A 27,288-nucleotide genomic window follows, 5' to 3' on the forward strand; every position below is an offset into this window, starting at 1 on the left:
AGCCATAATGGCATGATCTTAACACCCTACGAATATTTGACTGTGAGATTGGGAGTCGAATCAGGCTCCTCCTGTCGAAGCATCGAATTGTAGACTGTTCGGGGTCACGATTAATATATGTGTGTGTGTATCATAAAAAGTTTCCAAGCAAGTTTTAACATGACCATGCACCAAAAACAGAAAAGGCTGAAATCTGTTTAGTTTTTTTGATTAAAATCAATAGCTGAGACATAGAAATTGCCTTATGTAAAGAAATGTCAATATTTGCAACAGACAGAGACAAGCTTGTTTAGTTTCGCTGTTATTTTGTTTGAGTGAAAAGTGCTTTGTGCTTTTTTGTTGATGGATCTTGAACATATGTTGGTTTCGGTTTGCTGTACATTTCTTCTATATAGAGCAGCCAAATTGGATATTTAGTGCACAAGAGAAAAAGAGTGGAGACGAAAGAGGCTTTTAAGAATCAATATGTCTCACTTTTTTTTCGTTGCTCTCTCTCTGTGTGCTGTTTTTCCCTCTGTCCTATTGGATGGTTTGTCTTTGTGGATTGACTTTTGAGAGCATGTTCTTCAGTATGTGGTTGTCAGTCTGCAAAAAGGTTATTTATCTATTTATTTGTCTACAGAATGTCCCTGAAATGTCACATATGTATAATTATGCATGAGGTCATTACTCATCATGACGGCTCATCCTGAAGTCTATTCTAGGTATTGTTTGTTCATCAAGTTGTTGTGTTGGAAACATGTTGATCCTCTTTCGGTGTGTCCCAAGCTGACATCACATTATACACACACGCCTGCCTTTAACCTCACAATTACAGGCCATGTGAATATGGATTCATTTTTGCTGAAAGTCCTTCTTAATAATTTTAAAATAAAGCTAATACCAAAAGGTGAAACATCAATAGTAGTTTAGTTTTATTAACTGCAACAAAGCAATCAGTTTGCCTGAACAATTAAAAATGAATGAATGAATTTTAAAAAAGGTTTGTTGAAAATAGTAATTACTTTTAAAATCAACGTAATAGCAGATGATTATTTTTTGTTTTATTTTACATTTGTGATTTTTGTAGTCTAACGAACGTTGGTTGCTTCAATTCTGGATTTTTTGTTTTTCACAGAAATATTCAAATCGGTATTTGAATTCTGTTTTGTCTTGGCCAGATATAAGAGTAGTTCAAGCAATGGCATGAAGCGAGGCAAACTGACTGAACAAACTCAAGACAGAGAAACTTTTAATATAGATATTTCTTTAAAGTCTTTTAAAATAAAGGTGATATCAGAGGATAAAACTTTTGTTTTGTCTTGTCTTGTGTTGTCTTCTCTTGTGTTTTGTCTGTTGGCTGTTGGGTAGGACAACTGAAGATCAAGCATGTTTCAAAACTTTTTTTATTTTGAAAGAGTTATAATGTCTGTACATAACTGTGTGTGTTGCCGCCAGTGGCAATTGTCCCCTGTACTCCATAATGTAACTCCATACTCCATGACAGTATGAATATAAATACAACGAAGGGCATTTGAAATACAAGGTTAGACATCAGGCAATCAGTGGCAGCGAAAACAAAACAAAACTGTACTCATTGTTTACAGTTGTTGTAATGAAATTATGAAGCATCTGTCTGTGATTTTGAAAGGGTCTAATCAAGGCTTCATGTCGTCCGTATAAACTGTTCTTTGTGTTCAGAGGCACAGTTAATTAGTTAGTCTTTTTAAAAAGTTCAGACAGATACAGAACATTTTGTTCCTCCTTCTGCAGTGGATCCTGATGTCTGTCAGCTTCAAGACGTTTGTGATTTTGGTAGTTTAATGAATGTTAGGTTGCTGTAGGACAGACACGCTTTGATTAGAGTGCTGGATTTTCTGCTCAAAGGATGTTCACAGAAATATTCAAATCAGAATTTGAATGAAACTTTTATTAGAGATCACCTTTAAATCATTTCAGAGCCTCAATCAACTTTTAAAATCCACATGACTTTGACAGATTTTGGGACTTTTATTTAAAGTGAGCTATCCCTTTAAAGGAGTAGTTCATCTAAAAATGAAAATTCTGTCCTCATATACTCCCCCTCATGTTGTTCTAAACCTTTATGACTTGCTTCTGTTGTACACAAAAGAATATATTTCTGTAGTATATATATTTTGTCATACTATGTAAGTTGCTACCGTCAACTAAACCAACATTCTTCAAAATATCTTCTTTTGTGTTCAACAGCTGAAAGAAGCTCATACAGGTTTGGAACGGCATGAGGGTGAGAAAATAATGACAGAATTTTCATTTTGGGTGAACTATTCCTTTACGACTATGACAGACACATTCACTCCTTTTGCATTAGTCAGAAACATATTGTGTAAGTTAAAGACAGTATTGCAAGGCCAACTGCCACAAGCACTTCCTTATTTCTCACATATGCCAGTGGTTTTCTGCAAACCTAAAGTGAACTGTTCATATTTTTTTGTAAGCTGCTCTGATAACACTCTACATGCCGCTCAGACTCTACACTGGATCAGCCGTGACCAAAAGTCTCCTTCATCTAGCATAGGGTTTCTCAACAGGGGCGGTACCACCCCCTCAGGGGGCATTCGGAGAACGTCGGGAGGCGCTGAGGTGTTCTTGGGGGACGTTTGGTTAAGGCGAGTTTACCTCAAAGAAGTATGAGCTGAAACTTGCAAAGAAAATGGTCTGCCGCATACTAACGCCATCTCTACACTGGATGCATCAAAGCGCACTCTCTTGTCGGTAGCACAAGGACGTGGAATTCGTCAGAAATAGACTGTGGCTAATTATAACGGGATCTATGTGCTTTAAAGTGCCCCCCCCCCCTGAATTTTGAATTTTGAAATCCCAAGCCTTTTCACATTGACATTAACATGAAACATTAGCATATTGCCTGCCCACTTGTTGGTCTTTTCGTGTTGGTTGAATAAAAATGCTAATTCATTCTTTGACACTAGGTGACACTTTTGGAGCGGTAAAAATTAGCGGTAACGTTGTACACAAAGCAGCACTGTGCTCACAAACGCTGCTTTATCAGGCATTACAGGCATACAGGGAGTCTCAGTTGGAGAAATAGTCAGGTGTTGATGCTCTTTGAATTGGTTTTGTAGATGCAGAACAACACAAAGAATCAGAGAGAGAAAAAATAATGCCTGGGAGAGAGAGAGGAATAGTTGGAGGAGGGAGAGGAGTTGTTGGATCAGAAGAAGATAGGTAAGGAAGAAGAAGAGGTAAGGGATGGGTAAGAATGTGTGCTGGACTGTATGTTTTTATGTGTGTTTGTTTGCTTCCCTCTTACATGTGTGAAACCTATGAAAGCTTAATTCTGCCATGGAATATAAAGGGAAAAGGGTAATTGTGACTTTTTTTTCATCTCACAGTTCTGACTTTTATTTCTTGCAATTGTGAATCTGATAAAGTCTGAATTGCAAGATGTAAACTCGCAATTCCAAGAATAGGAGTCCAAAGTGTGAGATAAAAAGTTCACAATTACCTTTTTTTTTTTTTATCCTGTAATGAAAACAAGCTTGTATAGTAACCAAAGGCCATGTATGTTGTACTTTTTGTTGATCACTGGCGTCAGGTACCATGGGGCACCCTCCACATCCAACCCCTGCCCTCTGGAGAGCAGCTTCAGTCAAGCTTCCAATTGAATTTCTGCATACAGGACCCCATTTTTTCTATTGTACATTCTATAAAGTAATGACTCGTTCAGTTTTAGACAGTATGTTGCCAAGAATGAACACATTCAACACTTAAAAATGTAAAATGGGTTTCAGTTGAAGGTAAGTAAATTACAAAAAAACAATGGCATTTTTAAACAAAGAACAATTTGTATATTGTCTATGCAAGTAGAACTGAAACATCTATGTCAAACATGGGCAAGAAAGTAATGGAGGTTTGTAAAGCCATCAAATGTTAGTATTTTGACAGTCACTTGTGCTATTATTGACTATATGTTCATATTGGACAGAAAAGTAGTTCTAATATTTTGTCCGAATGACTTGATTTTTAATTGTGTTTGCTGTGTTTTGCTAGAGTTAGTATATGTAGAAAAGGGTATTCAGCATTTTGAAATGTAGAGTTTGTATTAATTTAACAAAATGTGGTTTTGGCCAGAAAATTAACTATTTGGGTAATTGTGTGATGTAGGTGTGTTGCTGTGTTAAGAGTTCAGAAAAAGTACTTTAAGTATTGGTAAACGCTAGTTAGCAATTGAAAAACAAAAACTTTAAGCACCACATGATGGCTCTAGATATTGAAACAGAGCATCAGAAAGATGCCACAGATGACCCAACCAGATGGAGATGTTTTCAGAGAGGACGGGAGAAAAAACTCATCACTCGCCAAAAAAACAGAAATGACAGAAATCATTGCTTCTGGACAATGCAGGAGTTTGATTGATTGTTTGGCTGTTGACAACATTTTGTTTTATTAAAGTATCTTTACATTTACCTTTATAATTATCCTAAAAATTTTTAGAGAGTGAAACTGCAGATTTTAAATGTGAAAACTGCATTTAGAAATACATTACCATCTAAAAGTTTGGGGTCAATAAAGATAGACAGCTGAAAGGGCAAAGCATTCAAAAGCACTTCAACTGCAATACTATTTTTGCACAGGAAAAACTATAGTCAAGAAATGTCACACAGGCTCTGTGGTGGTTTAAATACAGCCAGTGAGTTTTATTAGCGTCGGTGCTCTCTAAAGTGCTTTCATTATTAGACAGGAAAGCTGAATTTTGCAATTCTTGTAGCAGCTTGTTTTATTTGTAGGAAATATTTTGCCAACTCAGACACAACCTAGGAACAGAAACCCAAAACCCGCTGTGTTAAGCAGCCAAGAGTTTATCAGGATCAAAGTGAGAGTTCTTGACTGGGTAAGACAGTCACACAATCTAAATCTAACTGAGCTGCTTTTCACATTCACAAAGCACTAAAGCCCCATGTGAAACAGCAGGACTTTGGCAGAGCAGAGGAAAATAGCCCTTATACACTTAATTGTACACTCAAGTATACAAGTACATTTCTTTATGCTGCTAATATGCTACTAATAAGCTATATATATATATATATATATATATATAGACACACACACACAGACACACAAAATTATCTCACAAAAGTAATTAGATTTACAGAAAACATATTTGCAGACACTAATTGCAATACAAATGTATTTATTGATTTTCTTTTATTTTCAGAGGAAAATTTGTAATGCTTTACATTGTTTATATTGCTGTAATATTTTTCTTCTCTGTCAGATGCGTGTTATTTTTGCTCTTTAGCCATGTCTGCATGCTGTTATTATGGGCACAGGGCTAAGCTCTCGGCTGTAGATTTCTTCTTTTTTATTGTGGCAGTTTTCTAATCGCCTAGAGAAATGTTTGAGGGCATGCTGGGAATCAGCAGGATTGTCTGGTCAGTGAACGAATGGGAGGGTAGAAATCTTCTGCTCTGCTGTATTTAAGCCCTGTTCTTTGTGTGTAAATGAAGATTGAGAGATAAATCCGCTCTTTACGGTGTTATCAGGTGAAAGATAGTGTTGTCTCTAACCATCTCATGTCCCAAAAGGTCTTGTCAGTGGCTTCAGTCAGTACCCAAAAAACTGCTCAAATCTTAAATTATTAGACACAAAGCATTATTTTTCTATTAATGCAATGGTCTGGAGTCAGTTATTCCGCTTATACTATTGTACAGTTATCATACTTCAAGACATTGTTCAACTGATGTATTTCATGACATTTGTCAGGGTGTTGTCCTTAAAGAAATTGTGTGTAGGACTAATGTCTTGCACATCTCATCTCAGCCCTTGATGGCTAATCCCACAATTTAAGAGCTGTGTGGTTTGAGCCAATGATAATGCAGTTATTAGAGAGATTAACTAGCTGTGTTTGAATTATCTGCCTGTCTCTCAACAGTGTTCGGACGCAGGGTTTCTACTATCTGCAAAACTGAAAGTTGATTACCATCTTTATAGTGAGAAGTGTAATGCTGCTTTTCAGCTGCAAAATGAATGTATTGATAAAGTCACAAAGCAGAACTGACAACAAGTTTCTGTGTACATGTTTGTTTCTGTGTGTGTCTGTACTGTTTGCATGGGAGAGAGAATGTGTGCTTTCTGTGAATAATAAAACACAATGTTATAGGAAAGACATGTTATGTATAATGGCTTGGTCAGTGTCTTTGTGGGTTTCAATCCGTTATGGACTGGGGATGCAATGATTAACCAAGAGCTGGTTGAAAATCAATTAAAATATGTGACGATTCAGATCGGTTGAGATGCTAAACAAATCACGATTCAATCAGGGGTAGGAGTTTATATGAATGTACAGTATATCTGAGGGGAACTTACTGTCTTTAGAAAACTTTAGATGGTGTTTTTTCTTTCCATCTTGTCTCTGTATAATGCATATTAAAGTTCATAAGTGCAGTGCTGCTTTGTTTACAGCGGAAACCAAGGAAACGCTTTAAGCACCATGCTAGCAGAGAGTGAATCTGTGTCTTGGTCAGCTCGTCTGCTGCTTCCTGTGTCATGCTGATATTTTTTTTATATATAGTTTCACAAAACTGAAGCGAAACCATTCTGTCTTTGCTTGAAATTTAATCTAATTCAGATTAAGAACTGCTCATGTTGCATGTATGCAGCACCTTTGTTTGGATCATGATTAAAATGTAGTGGTTGCCTCTAATATTAAATGAAATAGCACAAACAGCCTCATTTTGTTTATATGAAGAGATTTATTTTATTTGTGTTAATTATTTGTTTGGGGCTTGTTTTACAATTTTTGTTATTTACATTTACATTATATTTACATTTTTTCATTTAGCAGAAACTTTAATCAAAGCGTCTTACAAATGAAATCAAAACCAGGAAGTGCTATAGTAGTATATTATTACAGTGTTATATTTCAATTTTACAAGAAACATGCAGCATTTTGTCCAAACAATAAGAAAAGGACACATTTAATTTATAATTTGTCTTAAATCTCATTTTGTAAAAAAAAAAAAAAAAATGTATATATATAAAAAATGGATGAACCATACATCCCTACTGTGTACTGTAAGGACCTGATATGGACATGTAATGTGATAAAAACCTGCCTGGAACTGCTTTAGCCATGTGTTTCAATGAAAATAACTGCACACCTTAGAAACATTTACCAACCAATCAGTAAAAACATATTTTAACACAAATAAAATTGGATATTTCTCAATTCTTTATAAGGCATTCAAATTTGAAATGTGTTTAAAATGAAAATCATTTCCCTTTTTAAATGTTCTTTTGCAATGCACGCTAAACAGAGCAATTAAAGCTGTGAAATCATGTGACTAAGTCTCTGTTGGTTTTAAGTAGTAAGACATGGTTACACAAATGGGACACAAATGACACTGTGTCCTGAGAATGACCCACCTTTGCCTCTCTCACTCGCTGTTCATCCCACTTTCATATATTTGAATAGACTTTTTGCTTTGCAGCTGATTGCCGTGGATGAGTTTGAATCATCTGAATGTGATCCAGAGCAGTGAGAGTGTGTGCTGTTGTTTCTGGCTTCACGATTGATCATGCTCTTCCTAGCCATGTTAACTCCAGACCTCAACCTATAGCTTTTGCTTTTAGCTTTTCAGGATTTGCTCTGGCCTCTCAGATAAGTGGATCAAGCTGTAAGCTGCTTTGCTGTGAGTGTGTGAGTGTGTGTGTGCTGTTTACAGTTTGACCAAATTCTGCAACCAAAATCTTGTGACATCAGTTAATAGAATGAGATGTCCAAATAGTGGAATTGAATGCTGGAAGGTGTTTTTTATGTGTATGTAGAGGTAAAATGTTCTGTGAGTTTGTTGTGAATCATCATCTAGCAGATAGGCTAGTAGCCTGGTTTCTTCTAATTGTCCTTTTCTGTTTCTGTTTCATTCTGTTTCACACAGCAAATGGGGCAAAGCACACACGGGGAACTCAACAGTGAGTGTATATATTGTAAATGAGCCGGTCTCAGCTGGTTTTGCTTCAGGACCCAGATTTTAAATTGGATTTCACACCACAATTACAATGAAAGTGAAACAAAAAAGACATTCAAATCAAACACTTAAATCTGACATATGAAATAAAATATTTTAAATGGGTCAGTTCATTGAACTTAAGAAATGTAAAAAGAAAAGGTTTGTTGCGCATTGTATTTGATACATCCGGCTTCTATGGCTCATTAAGTATGATATAGTGAGAATATGGAGCTCATACTCAAGAAGGAAAAACACCTTAATATTACCCTGTAGCCCAAACTTAGCAAACATATACAATTTGGTGCAGCTGCTGAAATTTATGTAGTGAAAATAACATGGAATTATGTAATGTAAATCAATGAGATCTTGGTAACAGAAGAGTACTTGCATGTAAATATAATTTTTTACTGCAAATATCCCTAATAAAATGTCTTAGTAAAATAATATTCAGATGCTTAGTTTAATGATAAAAGCTCTTTAGTTTTTATTGTAGGGACCAAACATATCATGCAGGGCAATACAATGATGATTGTGAGATCGTCCTCAAAAGCCTGATGTGTCATATTTGATGCATTATAAAATGATTTTTCAAAAAAAAAACAACCCATATATATATATATATATATATATATATATATATATATATATATATATATATATAGATATATATATACTTACGCTTAACAATTAAACGGGTTTTTACTGTAACAATTTCAATTTCAATTTAATGGTAAAAAAGTTTTTTTTACCATTAAAATCGCAGTCATTTTTTTACTGTGTATCTAATATTTCTGAACTATTCTTTAAAAGAAACCATACGAGTCATTTGTTTTAGGAAAAGGGCTACACTGGTTGCATGTATGATTTTTGATTCACTTAAAAGCAATGTCTGAAAGAGTAATTTGTTTATGTGCTGTAAAATGAAAACAGCCACAGAGTTAATGATCAATCATATGATTTTAAGAATCAAACTTTGTTTCTTAATGCTTCTGGAATTTTTTCATGGTCATATAATTTGCACTTGACCTGATTCTAATGGAAACAGGCCTGTGGGTCGTGACCGACCCCTTAAATCCTAAATTCTAAGCTATCATCATTGCTTGTTTGTGTATGTGGAAGTAAGACAGATCAAGTCTTGCTCACTGTCTTTCTCTCGACTCACAGAGCCATGATGAGACATTTCCTGTCCTCTCCTTTAATTAAAAGTCTCTGCTTGCTTTTGACATCACAAAAGTCATCTTTAATAAACCTCTGCTCTGTCTTGAGACTCCAAAAAGGCAGGGCGGCAAAGAATATTCTTCTTTAAGAGGGTAACTAAAAGCATTTTGGGTGTAGAAAGCTAATAGAGTAAACAGAGCTTACAGAAGATTAGCTTCTGTTTGATGCTGGTGGAAGTGCGTCTGTGCCCTAGTTGCTCTGTTGAGTTCATGTCTATCAAAGGAGCCACAGAGCCTCTTTTCTCCTCAGCAGATGGAGACACGTGTTCTAATTGCAGCAGAAGTGGGCTAGATCTTTCAGAGTGAACTCAGAAAGGAACAAGAGTGAATAGGTCCTGCAGAGCACTTCTGCTGTATGTGATCTTTTTAAGCAAAAGAGCAAAATGAGCGCTCTAGTGGGATGAGGTAACATTAGTTATTTAATGTGAATATGTAGATATTGTATGTGTTGATTCTGTAATCCACAGACATTTAGAGTAAAAGTAAAGGATATTGATTGGCATCTGGTTCTTCCTTTCAAACCTTTCACTTCCATGGAACCTTCCGTTGCACAAAAGCTTCTTTAGATTTTTAAATGGTTCTTTACACTAAGGAAAAACGGTTCTTTTAAGAGCTGTTCAATGATGGGTTCTTCAAGGAACCAAAAATGGATCTTCTACAGCACCACTGCGAAACCCCCTTTTGGAACCCTTTTTTTCTTTTTCTTTAAGTGTGTATGGCAACCAGATCTTTGACGATTCCAGTAATGGTTTTATATTAACAAAGTCATATTTGTTATTACATATATTTTTCAATTATTCTTGAAGTTCACTTATAATGTTAATGAATGTTCCTGTACCAAAAACTAGCTTAATTAATTTTTTATGACCATTTTTCAGCCTTTCTGTGACCTTTAGAATTAAACAGACCATTTTTTCTTCTTCTGTGCCTTTAAGACTCGTATGTAAATGACCTATTTGCTTGTGAAATGAGTTACAGAGCTTACAACTTACCCAGCTGTTTTTATACTTTCCAACCATTTTATTCTAATGAGGATGACTTTTTGACTTCTTATTTATTTATTTAAATGCTTTGTTTTTTTTAAAGGGGTCATGAACAGCCTTTTTTATTATTTTGTACTGTTCCTTAAGGTCCACTTATAATGTTTTAAAGATTCTTACATCAAAAAACATAATTTAGAAGTAATAGGCTATTTTTGTCTTGTTTTGACCCCCACCCCCCACCTCCTTTTCAATAGGCATGGCATATTGTAAACTTGTCTTATAATTTGATTTCTGCATAGACCTGCATTATTTACACATGTGGGTGAGCGGGGCTAAACAGGCAGTGATGTAGAAGCAGGCGTGGATTTTCTGCAGAGTTTAGCCACACTGTTACAGAGTAGCACATTCCACAACTTGTCTGACTCATTTTGTCAGACTGGCTTCAATATAAACAGTTTTTAGACTAAGGAGAAGGTTTTGAGTTCTGAAACTTACAGGTTGTTTTATAGTTCATTATCGTTTTATATGTCAAAAGATCAAGGGAATTTTCATTTCTCAGTTCATGACCCCTTCAATGTTAATGTTCAAAGTACAAGGGCAATTTGTCTTTGCATGATACGATCACTGCTGTAACAAATCCTATAGCTCCACATGAGTGCGTACATTTACATATTTTTATTTCCTTGAAGCTATTTTCCAAAGCAACTTACAGTGCATTAAAGGTATATATTTTGTCAGTATATGTGTTTCCCCCGAGCAGGCAGTGCATTGAAGCTTCATGAACCATGTGGTTTACTGAAATAGACTAGCAGGATACAGAGTTTCACTGTGTCTGCCCAAATGGCTGTAGTGGATTCTGCATCTGCATCTGCATCTTCTCTGCTGTTTCAATAATGCTGATGATTTGCTTTTATTTGAGAAATAGATAGCAAGGTTGTAAGCTGTTAGTTTTTATCATGATAGATCACTATGCACAGTTCCATTCAGAGCTCAAAATTCGTTACCGAATCTTGCTATAATTTTAGGCCAGCATATTGATGAGTTGAGCTATTCTGAGTTGAAATCAAAGTCGTTCTGACTGACTTTACAAAAATTGCTTTTGTATTGAATTGAAAGCCAGAGAATGTAATCGATCCACTGGTGACTCAAATATTCACACCCCTAGTTGATCAGGATAAAAGCCTGAGGTGATCAATATTTAATGGGAAGGAGTTAAATTAAAATAAATCCTGCTCCTCACCTGCCAACTGGTGCTAGTTGTGTAAGAGGTGTTACGGTAAACGTACGGTAAAGGGAGAACCTCTTCTGCTATGTGTGTATCCTCTGGCAACTCTTGCCTTCATGACTCAGTATGTGAGGTGATTCGCTTCAGACACTTCAGGCAGCTAATTGATGTGTCGGTGACATCTCTCTCTGTGTGTGTGTGTGTGTGTGAGAGAGAGAGAGAGAGAGAGAGAGAGAGAGAGAGAGATAGAGAGAGATAGAGAGAGCTGTGTTATGTTCTCAGTGAAAGATGCTTCTACTGTACCCAGGTTGGGTAAAATTCAGAATTGCTCTCTTTCAGTTCCCAAATCTAAATGTGAATTAAGCTGGACTACACAATCTACACAGGATTTTGGATCAGCAAGACAGGAAGAGGAATTTACTGAAATGCAATTAAAAGAATCTGAATGTAGCCACAAAGATTGGCACAAATAATTTTGACTATTTATGCATATTGATATCCTGATATTTAGAATGAGGTGCAACTCTTTACTGTATCGTACTTTAATTCTTTAATATACTTTAATATGTGTGTGTGTGTGGGTGTGTGTGTGTTTGTGTATTTATGTATTTACGTATTCATAGCTATAGCCTATATATAAGACTATGGAATTTTCTAATACACTTATAGCAAATAGATTCATATATTTATTGATTTATTTGTGCCAAGAATTCTGGATCTAATCTAATACAAAAATGAATGGACAGTAGCATTTCCTATTAATATGTATTCATTTTAGTCATGTAGTAAAAGCTTTTATCCAAAGTTACCTAAACATGAGGAAATGCATTAATAAATATCTTTGAATTTCATTTCATTTTAATTACACATCCTTATTTCTTCAATTTTCTTTTTCTTTTTTTTTTATTCAGGAATTGGATTGGAATTCAAAAGCTTTTTCGGTTCAGTTCTGAATGACACACAACCCTGTACTGTGTTCCTCTTTCTGGCTGTCTTTCTTCTCATATGTGTCTTTCCTTCTCTTCTTTTCGTTTCTCTCTGCTGCTGACACTAACGTCCCTCAGACTGGCACTATGAGGGTAAGACTGCTTTCTTTCCTCTACCATTTCATGAGAGGCTTCTCACTTCTCTTTCTGTGACTCTACTTATTCACCCAGTAAAATCATTTAACACTGCTGCATTCATCATCTAGATGTAATCTCTAGTGCATAAGAAACTGTATGAATGAATGATGTGTTGTGATGAAGGTGACAGCAGATCTGAGTCTGACTGTATTTCTCTCTTTCTGTTTCTGACACAGAGTGTAAGTTGTCACGGTCGGGTCCACCTGCCACAATTGTGACCATTGATGAAGAAAGTCCAAATGGTAAGTATCTCTGGCCTCCTCTCCTCATGATGAATCTGAAGCATGCTGCTTCCTGTGAGAAGTCTGCTCTGCTATTGATCGATGTTTGGCAGGGGTCTTGTCGTAACGTTCATTTAATTTTCCATGGTGTAATTCAGGATTTCCCAGATGGGTTCACAAAGGGGTTCATGGAGATTGAGATAGAAATGTCAATGTCATATAAAATTAAATAAAAATGTACACTACCGATCAATTTTTTTAAAAAATATTTTAGAAAAATGTTTCTTGCTCACCAAGGCTGCATTTGTTTGACCAAAACTACAGTAAAAAGTTAATATTGTTGAAATATTATTACAATTTAGAACAACTGTTTTCTATTTTTTTATATATATTTTACAATTTTAAAAACTTATTCCTGTGATGACAAAGCTTAATTTTCAGCAGTATTATCAGTCTTCAGTGTCACATCCATCAGAAGAAACAGTTGTGCTGATGAAACATTTTCTGAAATTTTTAGATGTATTTATTTTAAATTTTGTATTTAATTTTTTTCTTACTCTTTTGATCATTTTAATGCATCCTTGCTAAATAAACAGTATTGAATATATGTTTATATAAATATATAAAAAAATGAATGATAGTATATATATATTTTTTGTTTGTAAAATCAAATTTTGTATGTTACATACAAAAAAAATCAGTCGTAATGGTGCTTGCTGTCATTCCAGATGTGAATGATACCCAAAAGATGTGCTTATGCTATTACTTTTCAAATGGATTTTCTCCTGAGAAATCATAAATCGCCAAAAAAAAAAAAAAAAAAAAAAAGAACGTCCGCAATCCCAAACCCTTCACTAGTGATTATCCTGAGCCAGGCAGGTAACATTATAAGTCCATTTCATGCTTTTAAGAGCTTTCCAAAAAAAGAAATGGGTACTGGTTAATCATCTGCTATGAATTATTTGCAATTTAAATGTTGCTTTCAAAAAATTCCTTGTTTTCGGGATATACACAGTTACTTTTGAATGACCTTAACACAGCATAAAGAAAGATGCTTTTGAACGGTGAATTTACAAGATCTACCAACAGTGCCTACCTATTCTAACTTGCTCGATTAATACAAAGGTTAGTATAATTGATCTAATGTAACTTAAAAATTAATTTTCAGATGTTCAATTCAGGCTCAAAGTACCCTGGTGTCATGCTGCAAGCTGGACAGACAGTTACCTGTTGATTTCCTAACTGTGTGTGTGTGTGTGTGTGTGTGTGTGTGTGTGTGCTCTCGCCAGAGCTACAGATGGTGTTTTTGTGTTGGAGGCACGCTGGGGCCGTTTATCACTTACAGTATCTGCGTGCAGGTGATGCTACACCGCGTCATGCATTTATAAAGGAGCCAGTCGCCGCTGTAGTGCTCAACTATGCGTTTGACAACACTGTCTGTTTGTTGATGTGACAGGTGTTTGGCTACTCTGTGGGAGTTTACTCCTTCCATCTTTTTTTCTCTTCTTTTTCCTTTTTTTCCCTCTCTCCCTTCCCTTTGCCCATTCTGTGGGTCATAGAGTTTGTTCAGCATCCTTGTGTTGAATCAGGAAAGTGCATCGAGGCAGAGGCCTGCTGGGAAATGTAGTTGAAGTCATAGGAAGCAGTTAAATGGATATTTTGCTCAGCCTGTTTATGTGTTTAAATAATTAGATTGTTTTTAGTTTCTCGCTCTAGCAGACTGTGATGAGGCAAAGCAGCCAAAGGGACCCCCAGGGCCGCTTAAGCAAAACAGGAACAAGTGTATCACTGTGTTGAGGCAGTGATTCAAAAAGCAAAAGAGACAGATATATTTACCTGCATATTATTCAGGTGATGGTAATTCTGTTTCAGTGAATATTTTATTGCAGGCCTTCTTCAGTTTAACAAAAAAAGAAAAAAAAAGATGTTTGCATCAGCTCAGATGTCTGGCAGTATTTTATTATGCACAAAGGCGCAACAGTAAGGATTCAGTGCAGATTTTTCTTGTCCTGTTAATGTTTTCACTGCTTCCAACACATTTTTTTATACATTATACATACATACATATATATATATATATATATATATATATATATATATATATATATATATATATATATATATATATTTATGTTGTATGTTTTATTGTTTTACTTTAAAATAATTGTTATGTTTATTATTTAATTTATAATTATTTATTTAAACCAAAATTATTTAAAAAAAATTTTACATTTTTTTTTCTTTTTTTTTTTTCGAAATGCTTCAGAACGTTTTAACTGATATTCGGAGTTTCAAAAAGCTCTGTTGTTTTCTTTGCTCACATTCTCTATATAATTTGTTGTTTGAATAACTATGGGAATTAAATCATTACTGTACAATTAATAGGCCTAACGCAGACCTACAATGTTTTTATTAAACTGAGATGACACACACACACACACACACACACACACACACATATGTATATTGGTAAAACAATGCTGTATTGTTTATTTTCTTGTTTCTTGTTTTGGTAGTTTTTACTTATTTCGGATAGAAGATGGAGCTGATAGTAAAGAACTGACTATATAAGGAAAGAGGGAGACTGAAATGGCTTGTGGGAGGAAAAAGGAAAAGAGTCAGTATGAGATTATATAAACACTTGACATTTTGGATCAGTTCGAATGCACTGAGATCTCTGCATGTGTACTTCTGTATATGAGAGATACTTAAATAGATCCTGTATCAGAGACGTTCCTCTTCATTAAAGGTCTCTCTGTATGTTTGGACTGATATCAGAGCACAATTGCTGTGGTAAAACACTTGGCCTGAGCTTCTGGGTGTTCTTTGATCCCAGTATCATAGACGTTATATCTGGTCATCAAAAGTGACCTATTTGAAATATATCTCAAGGCATCTTAAATATTAGAGCTCATGTGACCCCAGGGTCCTTCAGCTCTTTGTGGCAAGGATTTCAGTTCGGGCTCAGCTCATCTCAGAATTGCTTTACTGGCCGATTTAAGTTTTGATCAGGGTTTGACTATTATCAGTGCAAAAGCATAAATAATTACCTTTTTGCTGGGAAAACGCTTCGGACAAAATAAAACTACAGTATGTATATATATAGTCAGCAACCACATAACAATAAAAACCATTTAGAGGCTCAAAATATCTGGACATTCTGTGCAGTTATGTACAGGTCTGAAAAAAAAGTATATATATATATATATATATATATATATATATATATATATATATATATATATATATATATATATTTTATTTTTTTAAGTAAGAAATGATCAATTATATTAGCTATAGTTTTCACAATCAAGAGGACATTTTAAAAGTGAATTTTACTTTTTGGTTTGAGTGATGTTTTCATGTTTGTAATGTCCTTGGATTGTTTTTTTATTTTATTTTCTAATTAGCTAGATGTTTTTGAATATGTGTTTTCTTTTGAGTATTGTTTTAATTGATAGTGATATTTTAGGTTTACCATGTGTCCTCAATATCCCTTCCCATCATATAATATTCCGGTTGCACTTTATTTTACAGTACGTGTACTAACATGTACTTATAGTGTACTTACAGTGTATTTATCTAAGAAAGTTCCATAGTCCAACAGGAAGTAACATAATTTTGGAAGGAAATCAGCAGTAGAAACACTAGTGAGTATTAGCAGTGGATTTGATGAATTCTCTTGTGGCATTAGTTGGTTGCCCTAGTCTAGAATATTTTATCCTGTTTCCAAAAATTACTGAAACTAGTATGGCAATATCTAAATAAAAATTAGAGTGCTTTGAAATTATCAGGTCATGTGAGTTAGCTGTATATTCCTAGAAACTAGTCTATGCAGTTAATTACTACTGTAACAGGGACTGCTTTTCCATTCGTTCCACAGTTTCCAATGTTGTATCCAAACTTTGGACAAAATCTTTTGGGTTTGTCCCAATGAATAAGTAGTCCACAAATATAAGCCTCTTTATAGAGCTTTTTATATTCACCTTTTTTTATTATTATTATTTAACATAATTTTAATAATAATATAATATAATACATTTGCATTGTCTTTCTGAAGGTTGCTGCACCCCCAATGAGAAGCACTTTTATAGATGCAGCAGGCAGTGTTGGGTTAGTAGTGTTTGTAGTCATATTGCAAAACAGTGATGGCATATAGTCCTGAGAGGCACTTGTGTTTAGGTATCAGGGTTTTAAGAACAATGGGACTCAATCAAAGCCATGTTCACATATGAAACCTGTCACAGTGTCATACAATCAACTTTTTCCAGTAAAGAAACCACAGATGCTATTTACACAAACTGGATTGCTACTCACAGACTAGCACAGAAAGGGGGAAACTCTCTGAGGTGTTTTGCTAGTACTGACCTTTTATCAGCTGTGCCACAACTGTTATTTTGAAAGAATATTGAGGCACAGTCTAATAGGAGGGGAAAGCACAATGTCCACATGTGCACAATGTGCAGTGGCGAGCAATTGCTGTAAAATAATCGCATCTCCTTGATTACAGCTTTGCTTTACATAATAACAACATATATAATTTTTTTAGCAAGAAATATTTTGTTAGATATCATATGTGACACTGTGACAGCCTCAGGCTCTGCAGACAATGACGACAAGTACAACACAAATACTTTTTGAAGGCAGTATTGTCTAGTGGATCTGAAGTTTTTAAAGACGGTGGCTGTCAAATTCAGTTGCAGATGTTAGTTAACATCACTTACAGCCAAATAACTGTGCTTGGACAATTGGTTCTGATTATACATTACTTTCAAGTGAATAAATGTTTTACACCAAAGTTTGTGAAAACACTTTAAAAAGTCACATTTTTCATTGGAATGGAGGAACATATGTGTAGCGGTGTCAATGAGATCTTGACCTCTAGTGAACTCTATTTGGATGGTTATTTCAATATGTGGGAGTGGGATTTGGTTTTTTATGCTTAGTATCTTAAAACATGCTTTATTTGAGGAATATGTTTGTTCTGGAGATCAGTGTAAGCTAATGTACTGTATGAATGGTGGTGAGATGATACTCTTAGCAAGTCTTGCTCATCCTCATTATTTGTTTGCATTGCATCAGCAGTGTTTAGTTCTAGCTTATTATTGCATGTGTATGTCGTCATTAATACTATGAAAAACATATGGATGAAAATTAAGTGTTTAGGTGCTGGAGAATTTTTGTTTTGTGGTGCTTAAAGAATGTGTTTATTTAATTAATTTGAAATCCAGTGTCTTTTAGATTATTTTTGCTGCTCTTCTGCTGTTCTTGATTTTATTATTCTTTTTTACTTTGAACAACTATCATGTTTGATGCCTGTGATGAACACTCACCAAACTTTGCATGCATGAAGAGTCTGTGACTAATTGCATTTTGTGTCGTTTTGGGATGGACGGGATGTATGGTTGCCTAGCAACTAGCGGTTAAATTAGCAATATTAAAAACATCAGCCACGTTACCCTGTCTGAGCTAGAGATTTTAAATTTCATAGTGTTTTTTGAGAATTTTGAGAGTTCCTCTCTTCATAGTGAACAAATTTACAATGATGCAAATGATGATCTATATAAAAGTATTTTGTTTTTAGTTTTTTTGGATAAAATGTTATGAAGACTATGGCCAGAAACAGTCACGACACAGTTTTTTTAATTAGTTGATTTGAGTTTAGCTGCGAGTTTATAGAATAAACAATTGCATATTTTAAAACATTGAGGAAATGTCTACTTGATGAGGCCTTGTGCAAACCATGTATTTTACTCTTTGAAACATTTATTGTTTCATGTTATTTTATTTTGCATGCTATTCTTCTTTATTGCAATGCAATATTCTTGTAATCCATTACAAATACAACTTCATCTCTGTCAATCTCTTCAGCTAAATATATATATATATATATATATATATATATATATATATATATATATATATATATATATATATATATATAAGTTAATACTTGTTTAAAACAATTTAGCAAATATACTGCCCTTAAAATGTTTTCCAGAAGCTATCAGAATATCACCAATCAGAAGCTTGGCCCACCCTGGCCCCACACTACATATTCAATATTCAATTGACCTTCATATATTTTTATTTTTTGTTTTCTTACCGCCCGCTCCCGAAACTTGTGTGTGTTCCACATCCCAAATGCACACGCAAATGTGCTAATATTGTTCATAATTATCAGGAAAAATCAGGAAGCTGCTGTCAAAATGCATGGCATTGAAATTGCTTTTTGAATAAGGGCTGGCACTGTTCATTTTCACTTTCGATTTTTTGATTTGCTGATCACACGCACTCTGTGTAAAGGGAGCACATCTTACAAGACCAGATATTTGTCAATGAGCTCAGGATCTGCTGAGCAACAAATCCTCCAGCATGGTCTTGTCAGTCATCTCTCCTTACGTCAACCATGATCAGTCAAATCTGACTCCTGCAGCTTGTGTTGGATTCAGGGTTGGCCAAGTCCAGATGTTCCCCTTGATTTTCCCCTTAATTCTTCCCCCGTGGGTTAAAGGTAAAAATTGCAGAAATTAAATTTCACTGAAATGCTTATATTGAAATATTTTAAATTGTAGATGTTAAGTTTTATGAAGGATGGCCACTAAAGCCTTTGAGCTGTGTTTATGATCAGTCTACAGAACAGTGACTGTGGTTAATGCACAGTTTGGGCTAGGGCTGCACGATAAATCTAAATGGAATTGAAATCTTGATTTGACAGAAGCTGCGATTGTCATGCGTATTTTTCCGTGAGGCACGGTTCTGTGTATATATATATATATATATATATATGGAGCCATAGTTCAATGAGATTATGTCATTATCGTGAATGATTTCTTCGATTTCATAATCACTCAATAAAATCATCTGCAATTTTTTGCGGAACTTGTCAGTGAACAATGGCTCTATGTAGTTAATGCTGCTCCATCTGAAAGCATGTGATGATGATTTAAATTAAAATTAAAATTAAATTTATGCATTTAGCAGACGCTTTTATCTAAAGTGACTTACAGTGCATTCAGGCTATCAATTTTTACATATGTGTTCCCGGGGAATCAAACCCCCACCTTGTGCTTGCTTGCTTGCTAGCGCAGTGCTCTACCAGTTGAGCTACAGGAACACTATTTTTACTATTTTATATTATTTTTACTATTTTTAGATTTACCGCTGATTACAGAACCAGCATTACTTACTAACAACTTGTGCATGACTATCGCATTCGATTAATCGTGCAGCCCTACTTTGGGCTATTTTTGACTAGATATTGGGCTAGTTTTGTCACACAGACCTGGCAACCCTTGTGTAGATCAGATGCTTTAAATATAGAATTGTAGCGTACATTTCCAACTGCTCTAAATTATTTTTAATTCTATATCAATGCAAAACGAGAGTGGGTGCTGCTGTAGTCACGTAATGTAAACAGTGTATGAGAAAACTTTGTGTAACACTATCGGAGTAAGCCTAGTGTTTATGTAACTTCGTTATTCTTGTTATGTGCCAAATTGTAGTTGTGCCCCACACTATATTTTTGGAATACTCACTCCTGCCCACAGCAAAGGCAAAACCACCAGTTTGTGAAGTTTTAAACTTTTACAGCCACTTTTTGTAAGAGACAGTCTAAATCTCTCCTGTGTGTGTGTGTGTGTGTGTGTGTCTTCAGTGGTCCCCGCCAGGTCCTGGATGAAGGCCTGATTGATATCCCTCCGCTGGCAGGACAACATCTCTCTCCTTCTGCTCTGTTGTTATTTCCGTTCCTCTTTATTCTCACAAGTTTATTTCAGGAGTTCTGGATTCTTAAATCTCTCTTTATGTTACAAAGGAAACCCAATCTCACTTTTGAACAAATAACATCTAAATATATAAGCGACACTGTATTTGCATGTGTATCTGTGTATTTTTTAGGTATTGACAAATTTAGACATTTTGCCCGTTGCAGGCATTATGAATCTATTAATAGCTGTTTTGTTTGTTGTTGTTTTTTTTCTTACTAAATGTCCAATATGGAATGCAATGAAAGGCAATTTTAAAATAAAACCATAGACTGAAACAGTATAATACAATCTAAAGTTGAATATTGATATAACATAAAATCGAAGATAACTTTTTATAATTTAATTTGTATAAAAAAATTGATTGCAAAGTATTCCATTTAGCCACATAAAAAGCCTTAATGTGATTTATGATATTATTTGAATGAAATATGGGCCTTACACACTAATTATAATACAAGTAATTCTGTATTATAATACTGGCCGATAACAATTTAGTCACTGATACACAATGCATTGCTTGTTGTTGAAGATAGCAATTGTTTTTCCCGGGTCTCCTCCTCAGCGAGGGGTAGATATTGGCTTGTGCTGTAGATCTTTACTTTCATTAAAGTGCCTCGGGTCTGACTGATTCGTCCCGTCCTCTCTAATCATCCTCTTATTAGACCTGCACAACCTCCCAAAATTAAAAACGTCTCCCGAAAACAAATGAAAAACAAGCCCCACTCAATCACACTGAGATAACTCCATCCATCTACTGATTGAGTAGCTACTTATTGGGCTTGTAAAAATCATTCATGTTTATGGCTGCGTTCCAGAATCTAGTGAGCTGCCTATGTAGGCATCATGGCTTCCTCAACACCAGTGCTGTTCTTGAATGTAGACCACATACTTTTGATGATTTCTAGGATACTCTAAAAAGGCATGACATGTGTCCTTCATTGAAAAGGATATCCCATAAGGCATGATTTTTTTTTTATATGATTAATTAAATATGCATTATTTTTATAATACTTCTATTTACACTACATGTATATTATTATTATTATTATTATTGTTATTATTATTATATATATATATATATTATATTTTAAAATGTAATTTATTCCTGTGATCCAAAGGATTCTGTCTTCAGTGTCACATGATCCTTTAGAAATCAATCTAATATACTGATTTGTTGCTCAGTTATTATCAATCATTATTGATGCTAAATTATTTATAATGGTTCTCGTTACTATTAATATTGAAAACATTTTTGCAGCTTAATATTTTAGTGTAAACCATTTTTTCAATATAAAATGATTAATAGAAATAGAAAATTTAAAAGAACAGCATTTATTCAGTTTTTAACATTGTAAATGATTTTACTGAAATTTAAATGCATCCAAGTTTTTATTTATTTGCCTTTTATTAAACCACATTTTTGAATGGTAGTGTATAATGGTTATCACAAAAATATTAAGCTGCATTTTTCAACATTGATAACAATGTCTTTAGTTGTTGTTTTTTTAGAACCAAATTAGCATTTTAGAATGATTAAAAATAATGTGACACTGAAGACTAGAGTAATAATTCAGAAAATTCAACAGGAATACATTATATAAATATATATATATGATTTGGGAAAGTTAATTAGCAGTAAATTATTTCAACAGATTATAAAATTACAGATCAAACTAAAAAATAACGCGTTAACTAAGATTAATTAATTACAGAAAAAAATCCCGCATTTTTAATAACTTATTTTTGCACCGCGGAACATTTCTCACTGGATGAGTTTCGGCGGACCGATTATACTGAAGCACCAACTAGCGTTCGCATATCACTGCAGCACATCGAGCCTCAAGTATCACTTCAACGCAAAACATATAGCAGCTAGCGTGGACTTTACACTTAATGTTGAAATATGTATTATTTTGTTGGTGCAACAGTTTATGTTGAACTCTTTATTGTTTTGGCCAAGGTTATTGAGAGTTGGACTTAGTATGTTATGGCCTCTGAAGCAACAGAGAGATGTTTTCTAATAGTCAGTGTTTCCAATGTTCTGAATGTAATTGACAGTATTGTGTTTTACTTAAAAAAACACTTTACAGAAGGTTCCAGCACCTATAAGCTTCCTGAATTTCTGAAATGTACTATTTCTAAATTGTTTCTAAATATGCTATTGCTACACTTCATGGCAAAAATTGCACTGGTCTGCTAGACTTGGTTGAAAAAAAAAATAAACAATATTTTGTTGCTTAAGCTTATGTATTCAGTCATTATTCAATGGTAAAAAATTACTTCTCACTGTTCTCAGGTCAAATATTTATATGCGATTAAAATGCGATTAATTTCGATTAATTAAGTACAAAGCCTCTAATTAATTAGATTAATTTTTTTTAATCGAGTCCGGGCCCTAATATATATATATAAAACATGTTTTAAATTGTAATAATGTCACAATATGACTGTTTGATCTGTAATTTTATAATCTGTTGAAATAATTTACTGCTAATTAACTTTCCCAAATCGGTAACTTCATAGTTAGCTGCCCATATAGGCATTTGGCAGCAAGTCAGCTCACTAGGTTTTGAAACAGAGCCATTGTTGATTTAATATTCCTAGGCAAATTAAAGTACATCAATCTATCTGGGCTTCATGGTTCAGTGCTTTTCTCCACTTGTTGACCGTGGCTTTCCTTACAGATGCTCACCTATATCCATCACACCTAGTCTGTTCTGCTTTCTTGATTTTGTCATTTTCTCTGTGGATGGATGGTGTGACTCTGACATTTAGCTGATTATTGGAAGCAGGATGACTTTAACCAAATCATGATGTGAAAGCCACATGGAGGCTGGCACATGAGTCCACACAGCTGTTCACGGCAGCTTGGCAGCATTTTACACTCGTGAAAACAGCCATTAACATCTTATCCACAAATGGCTCTTTTGTGTAATTCCGAAGGTGAATTCTCATCATGTTGAGTTCAAGATGTTGATGCTTGTAGTTCTGAGGAGAAAACTCTTCCAGGAGCTTTAAGGGAAAAGTCTGTTCCCTCGGTCTGATTATTCATAAGCATACCATGTTATGGTAATGACAGTAATCAGTCTCACTTATTAATAGGTGAGCGTGACAGCGGGGGTCCGGTTTTCTAATGTCACATGACAGAGGATACACAACAAAGCAACCAAGACCTTTCACAAAAAAAGGTGACTAATTTCATTACAAAATAGGTTTCATCCATCTTAATAAAGGTTGAATACTAATTGAATAAGGCATGAAAACGTGAGGTTATAGTCTACCCCAAATCAAAAAAAATAAAATGAGAAATCTTGTTTTTCACAAAGAAAACAAATTAAGCTATTTGGATTGACGTTTTCGTTTATTTCCATGATAATTATATACATAATCATCACCATTATGCATTACTAAATTACCTTTTATTTACTACTACTATTATTAGTATGATTTACACTATACATAATTACCTTTTTATTATTTATTTATTTATTTGCATTATTTCTCGAGGTTAATTCTCGTGTTATTTCAAAAAAATATTTTATAATATTTATAAAATTGTAAACTATATATATATATATATATATATATATATATATATATATATATATATATATATATAAACTTTTATTTTGGAAGCAAGTCTATTTGTTTTATGTGTTGGCAGAAATGTTGAATCTGTGGTACAGAACTTCAGTGATGATTTTACTCTTTCTCTAGTCTCCTGCACACAGGCGGTAAGGGACCATCACTCTTGAATGAGCCCGAGGTTCTCTAGGGGTCTGAAGAGATGCCACCACACAACTCCCAAAAGAGCTTTACACTTCAAAATAAGATTACCTTCTCCTGATGTATTTAACTCTGGGAATGTCACACATCACTGTGTGTGTAAAAGAGGAGAATAAGTCTTAAAACCCAAAGTCTGCAGCCATGTAATGACTTGCAGAAAATCTCAGAGGTCTTATGGAAGATGGATTTACAGGTTAGAGGTTAGACTGCCTACCGCTAAACTTACGACTGTGTGTGAGTTTATACATGTAAAGTTTTTTATTTATTTAGAATTTTTATCACATAAAAGTGCTTAAATATCATAAATGCTGTCACATGACTACTTCCTTGATTTTATTTATTGTTTATTGCTCAGTGGTTGCTCTTTTCTAGTTCTAATAATAGAGTCCTAATAATGGCCTCAGTTATGTTTTATTGAAGTATCAAATATAAATATAAATTTTGAGATCTGACAAATCTGAGCTGTGATACTTTTGTTGCCGCCGCTTAACTCTTTAAATTGCTGCCTAATTATTTGAATTTTGTCCGATTTTTTTGTTTGACAGAAAAAAAAATGAAAGTGATTTAGGTTTGTAATGACAGGAAGGTGAATAAATCAGGACGCAGTTTGAGGGTGAGGAACTGTTCCCTTAAGCGAAAGTCTCTTTGAGGTGTCCATTTAATCTCATTGCTGTCTAGAGAACAAGATAACTACTTGATCTTTTTCTCTTCTTTGGGGAGTCTTACAGTGTTGCTTGAATATAATCGCATTGGTGTGCTTTACGATGGAGAGGTATCTGATTGCTTGCAGTTGTCCTAAATGATTGAAAGCTAAAGCCAGTTACACAACCCTGTGCTGTAATGATTTTGTGACAGTAGGACTCTTCTGCTGAGGTAGATGATGAACAAAGATTTTCATCAATGGGGTAACGTGATGTTCTAGGATTTTCACATCAGATTCGATTTCTCTTCCAATCGATTCTGCTGGATTTCATATCCTTTCTGCAGTTCACACACACGGGCTTCAGGTCTCCTTTAATAGAGCTTTGCCTCATGAGGCGTCTGAACACAATACAATCAAACACACACACACACACACACATCAGGAGGATGACAGCTCATTTCTGCATTCAAATAAGCATCCACTTCCTTCAGTTTAAATTGGACCTGCTTTTCCTGTCAAACAACAACTGTGTCTCGTGTTTTCCATTTTAAAACTGATTGGCACAAACTTCTTCGGCTGGCAGAAGGAACATCAAATGAGTTGGCAGAGAATAATCATTTCTGAAAAAAAAAGTGTGAGTGGTTGTTGTCCCTACAAACTATTTGCTGAGGTCTCAGTCATACTTAAACCAGCTTAAACTAGTTATGAGTGTTATCGCGCAGTGTTGCACATTTAATCGAAATAAAGACAAAGTCACAATATAAATAGTATGAATTATTAAATCTCAAAAGCTTTGATTTAGTTAAAAAAGTATAAGCGTTGTGTGTTTCACAGTGAAGCGCAGCACTGGGTTTGCTCTTTTACACATTAACAGCTTGTGTTTTGACTGTCATAGAGCAGCTTGGTTTGACGGAAATGCTGCTCTACACGAACTCATCTGTGCATCTGCTCTGGAGTTTGGGTTGGTTGTAATATGGGTTTGGGAATGTAACATATGCTAACCATTTTCCTATACTTGGAATGAGAAGCGTACATATATAAACTGACTGCTGTAAACAAAAGAGAACCTAGAATATTCAACTTAGGTCAGCTGTAATTATTAGCTATGTAAAATATTTTAAATGATGAGGATGATGATGATGATGATGATGATTATTAAATTCTATTTTTTTATTCTACAGTGGAAAAACAATCTTATTTTATTATTATATTGATATTTAATCACACATTTAAAAAAAAAAATAACATGATTAATCACAAAAATTTTAAGTCACAATCACAGATATTTTTGCCACAAAAACTACTTGTGATGAGAAGCGTTGATAAACTGACTGTGGTCAACAAAAGAGAACCTTAGAACATCCACCTTGGGCAAGCTGTAAATATTAGTTATACAAATATTTTATATAACAATTAAAAAGCGTTATTATTATTAATATTATTCATTTATTAAGAACAAAACATATTTCTTATTATATTATCATCTTATAATTATTTTGAAATATATTTATACATTTTTTAATCAATCAATCAATCACATGACTGATCACATAGATTTTTGGTAGAACTGGTCAGGCCTGGAGACCAGGTTGGTAACCATCTAAACATCAGTTTGAAATCTCTTTAAAATTCGGATCTCCTGAGTCTTTCTTTCAATTTACTGTACAGTGTAAGTAAATGGGCTTTCAGGTCCAATCAAGTCCAATCACTTACAAAGGTAATAGCACACCTCTCTCAGCAGGCCACAGGATTCGAGGTATCATAGATGTCTGTAGCATAAATGGTTATGCGCTTAAGTTTGAATATTAGTAATTTTGCCTCAGCAAACTCCACTAATGATGCCATTCGCCAGATTGTTCTGGAATAGATGCCGAAAATCTGCACGTGTGCGACGAAGCACAAGCTCACACCTGTTTGTGGGTGTGAAAAGGTTTCTGAGAAGCTGCCTTGGATTTGGTGTGTGTGGTATATGTGTGTGTGTACGCCATTCCCTTGAGTCTCCACCGTGCCTGGTGTGAGATCCTTCTTAATAGCATTTGATTTTCTCCAGTGTGCAGACATGAATCAAAGAAGCTATTTTCCACCCAATTTCCGTACAGTTTCATCCGTGTGTTTTTCTCCATGACAAATCCAACGGTATTAAAAATAATCCAACAGGAGCCATATATTAACGCTGTTCTATGTTCTTAACCACTCTAATAGCTGATATAAGCTGGTGCAGCATGGGTTTCCTGTTGCCTTGATGGACAGCACGTGTGTTGTGACCCCTCATTCGAAATGCTGTTTGCTCAGAGATTCTTGCATCTGTCCTCACTCGCAGCTGATGTGTTTT

At 34.6% G+C, this 27,288-nt stretch overlaps 1 protein-coding gene across 1 annotated transcript in view; it reads left to right on the forward strand.

Moving 5' to 3' along the window:
- LOC113092383 (protocadherin-15) overlaps window positions 1-27,288 on the forward strand; it is a 157,307-nt gene that overhangs the window by 28,108 nt on the left and 101,911 nt on the right. Inside the window, exons 3-4 of the mRNA XM_026257974.1 lie at window positions 12,478-12,492; window positions 12,714-12,779. Of these exons, the coding sequence (XP_026113759.1) occupies window positions 12,478-12,492; window positions 12,714-12,779 (81 nt within the window). The remainder of the gene's footprint in view (window positions 1-12,477; window positions 12,493-12,713; window positions 12,780-27,288) is intronic.

This window comes from Carassius auratus, unplaced genomic scaffold, assembly GCF_003368295.1.
Source record: "Carassius auratus strain Wakin unplaced genomic scaffold, ASM336829v1 scaf_tig00214575, whole genome shotgun sequence".
Classification (NCBI taxonomy): domain Eukaryota; kingdom Metazoa; phylum Chordata; class Actinopteri; order Cypriniformes; family Cyprinidae; genus Carassius; species Carassius auratus.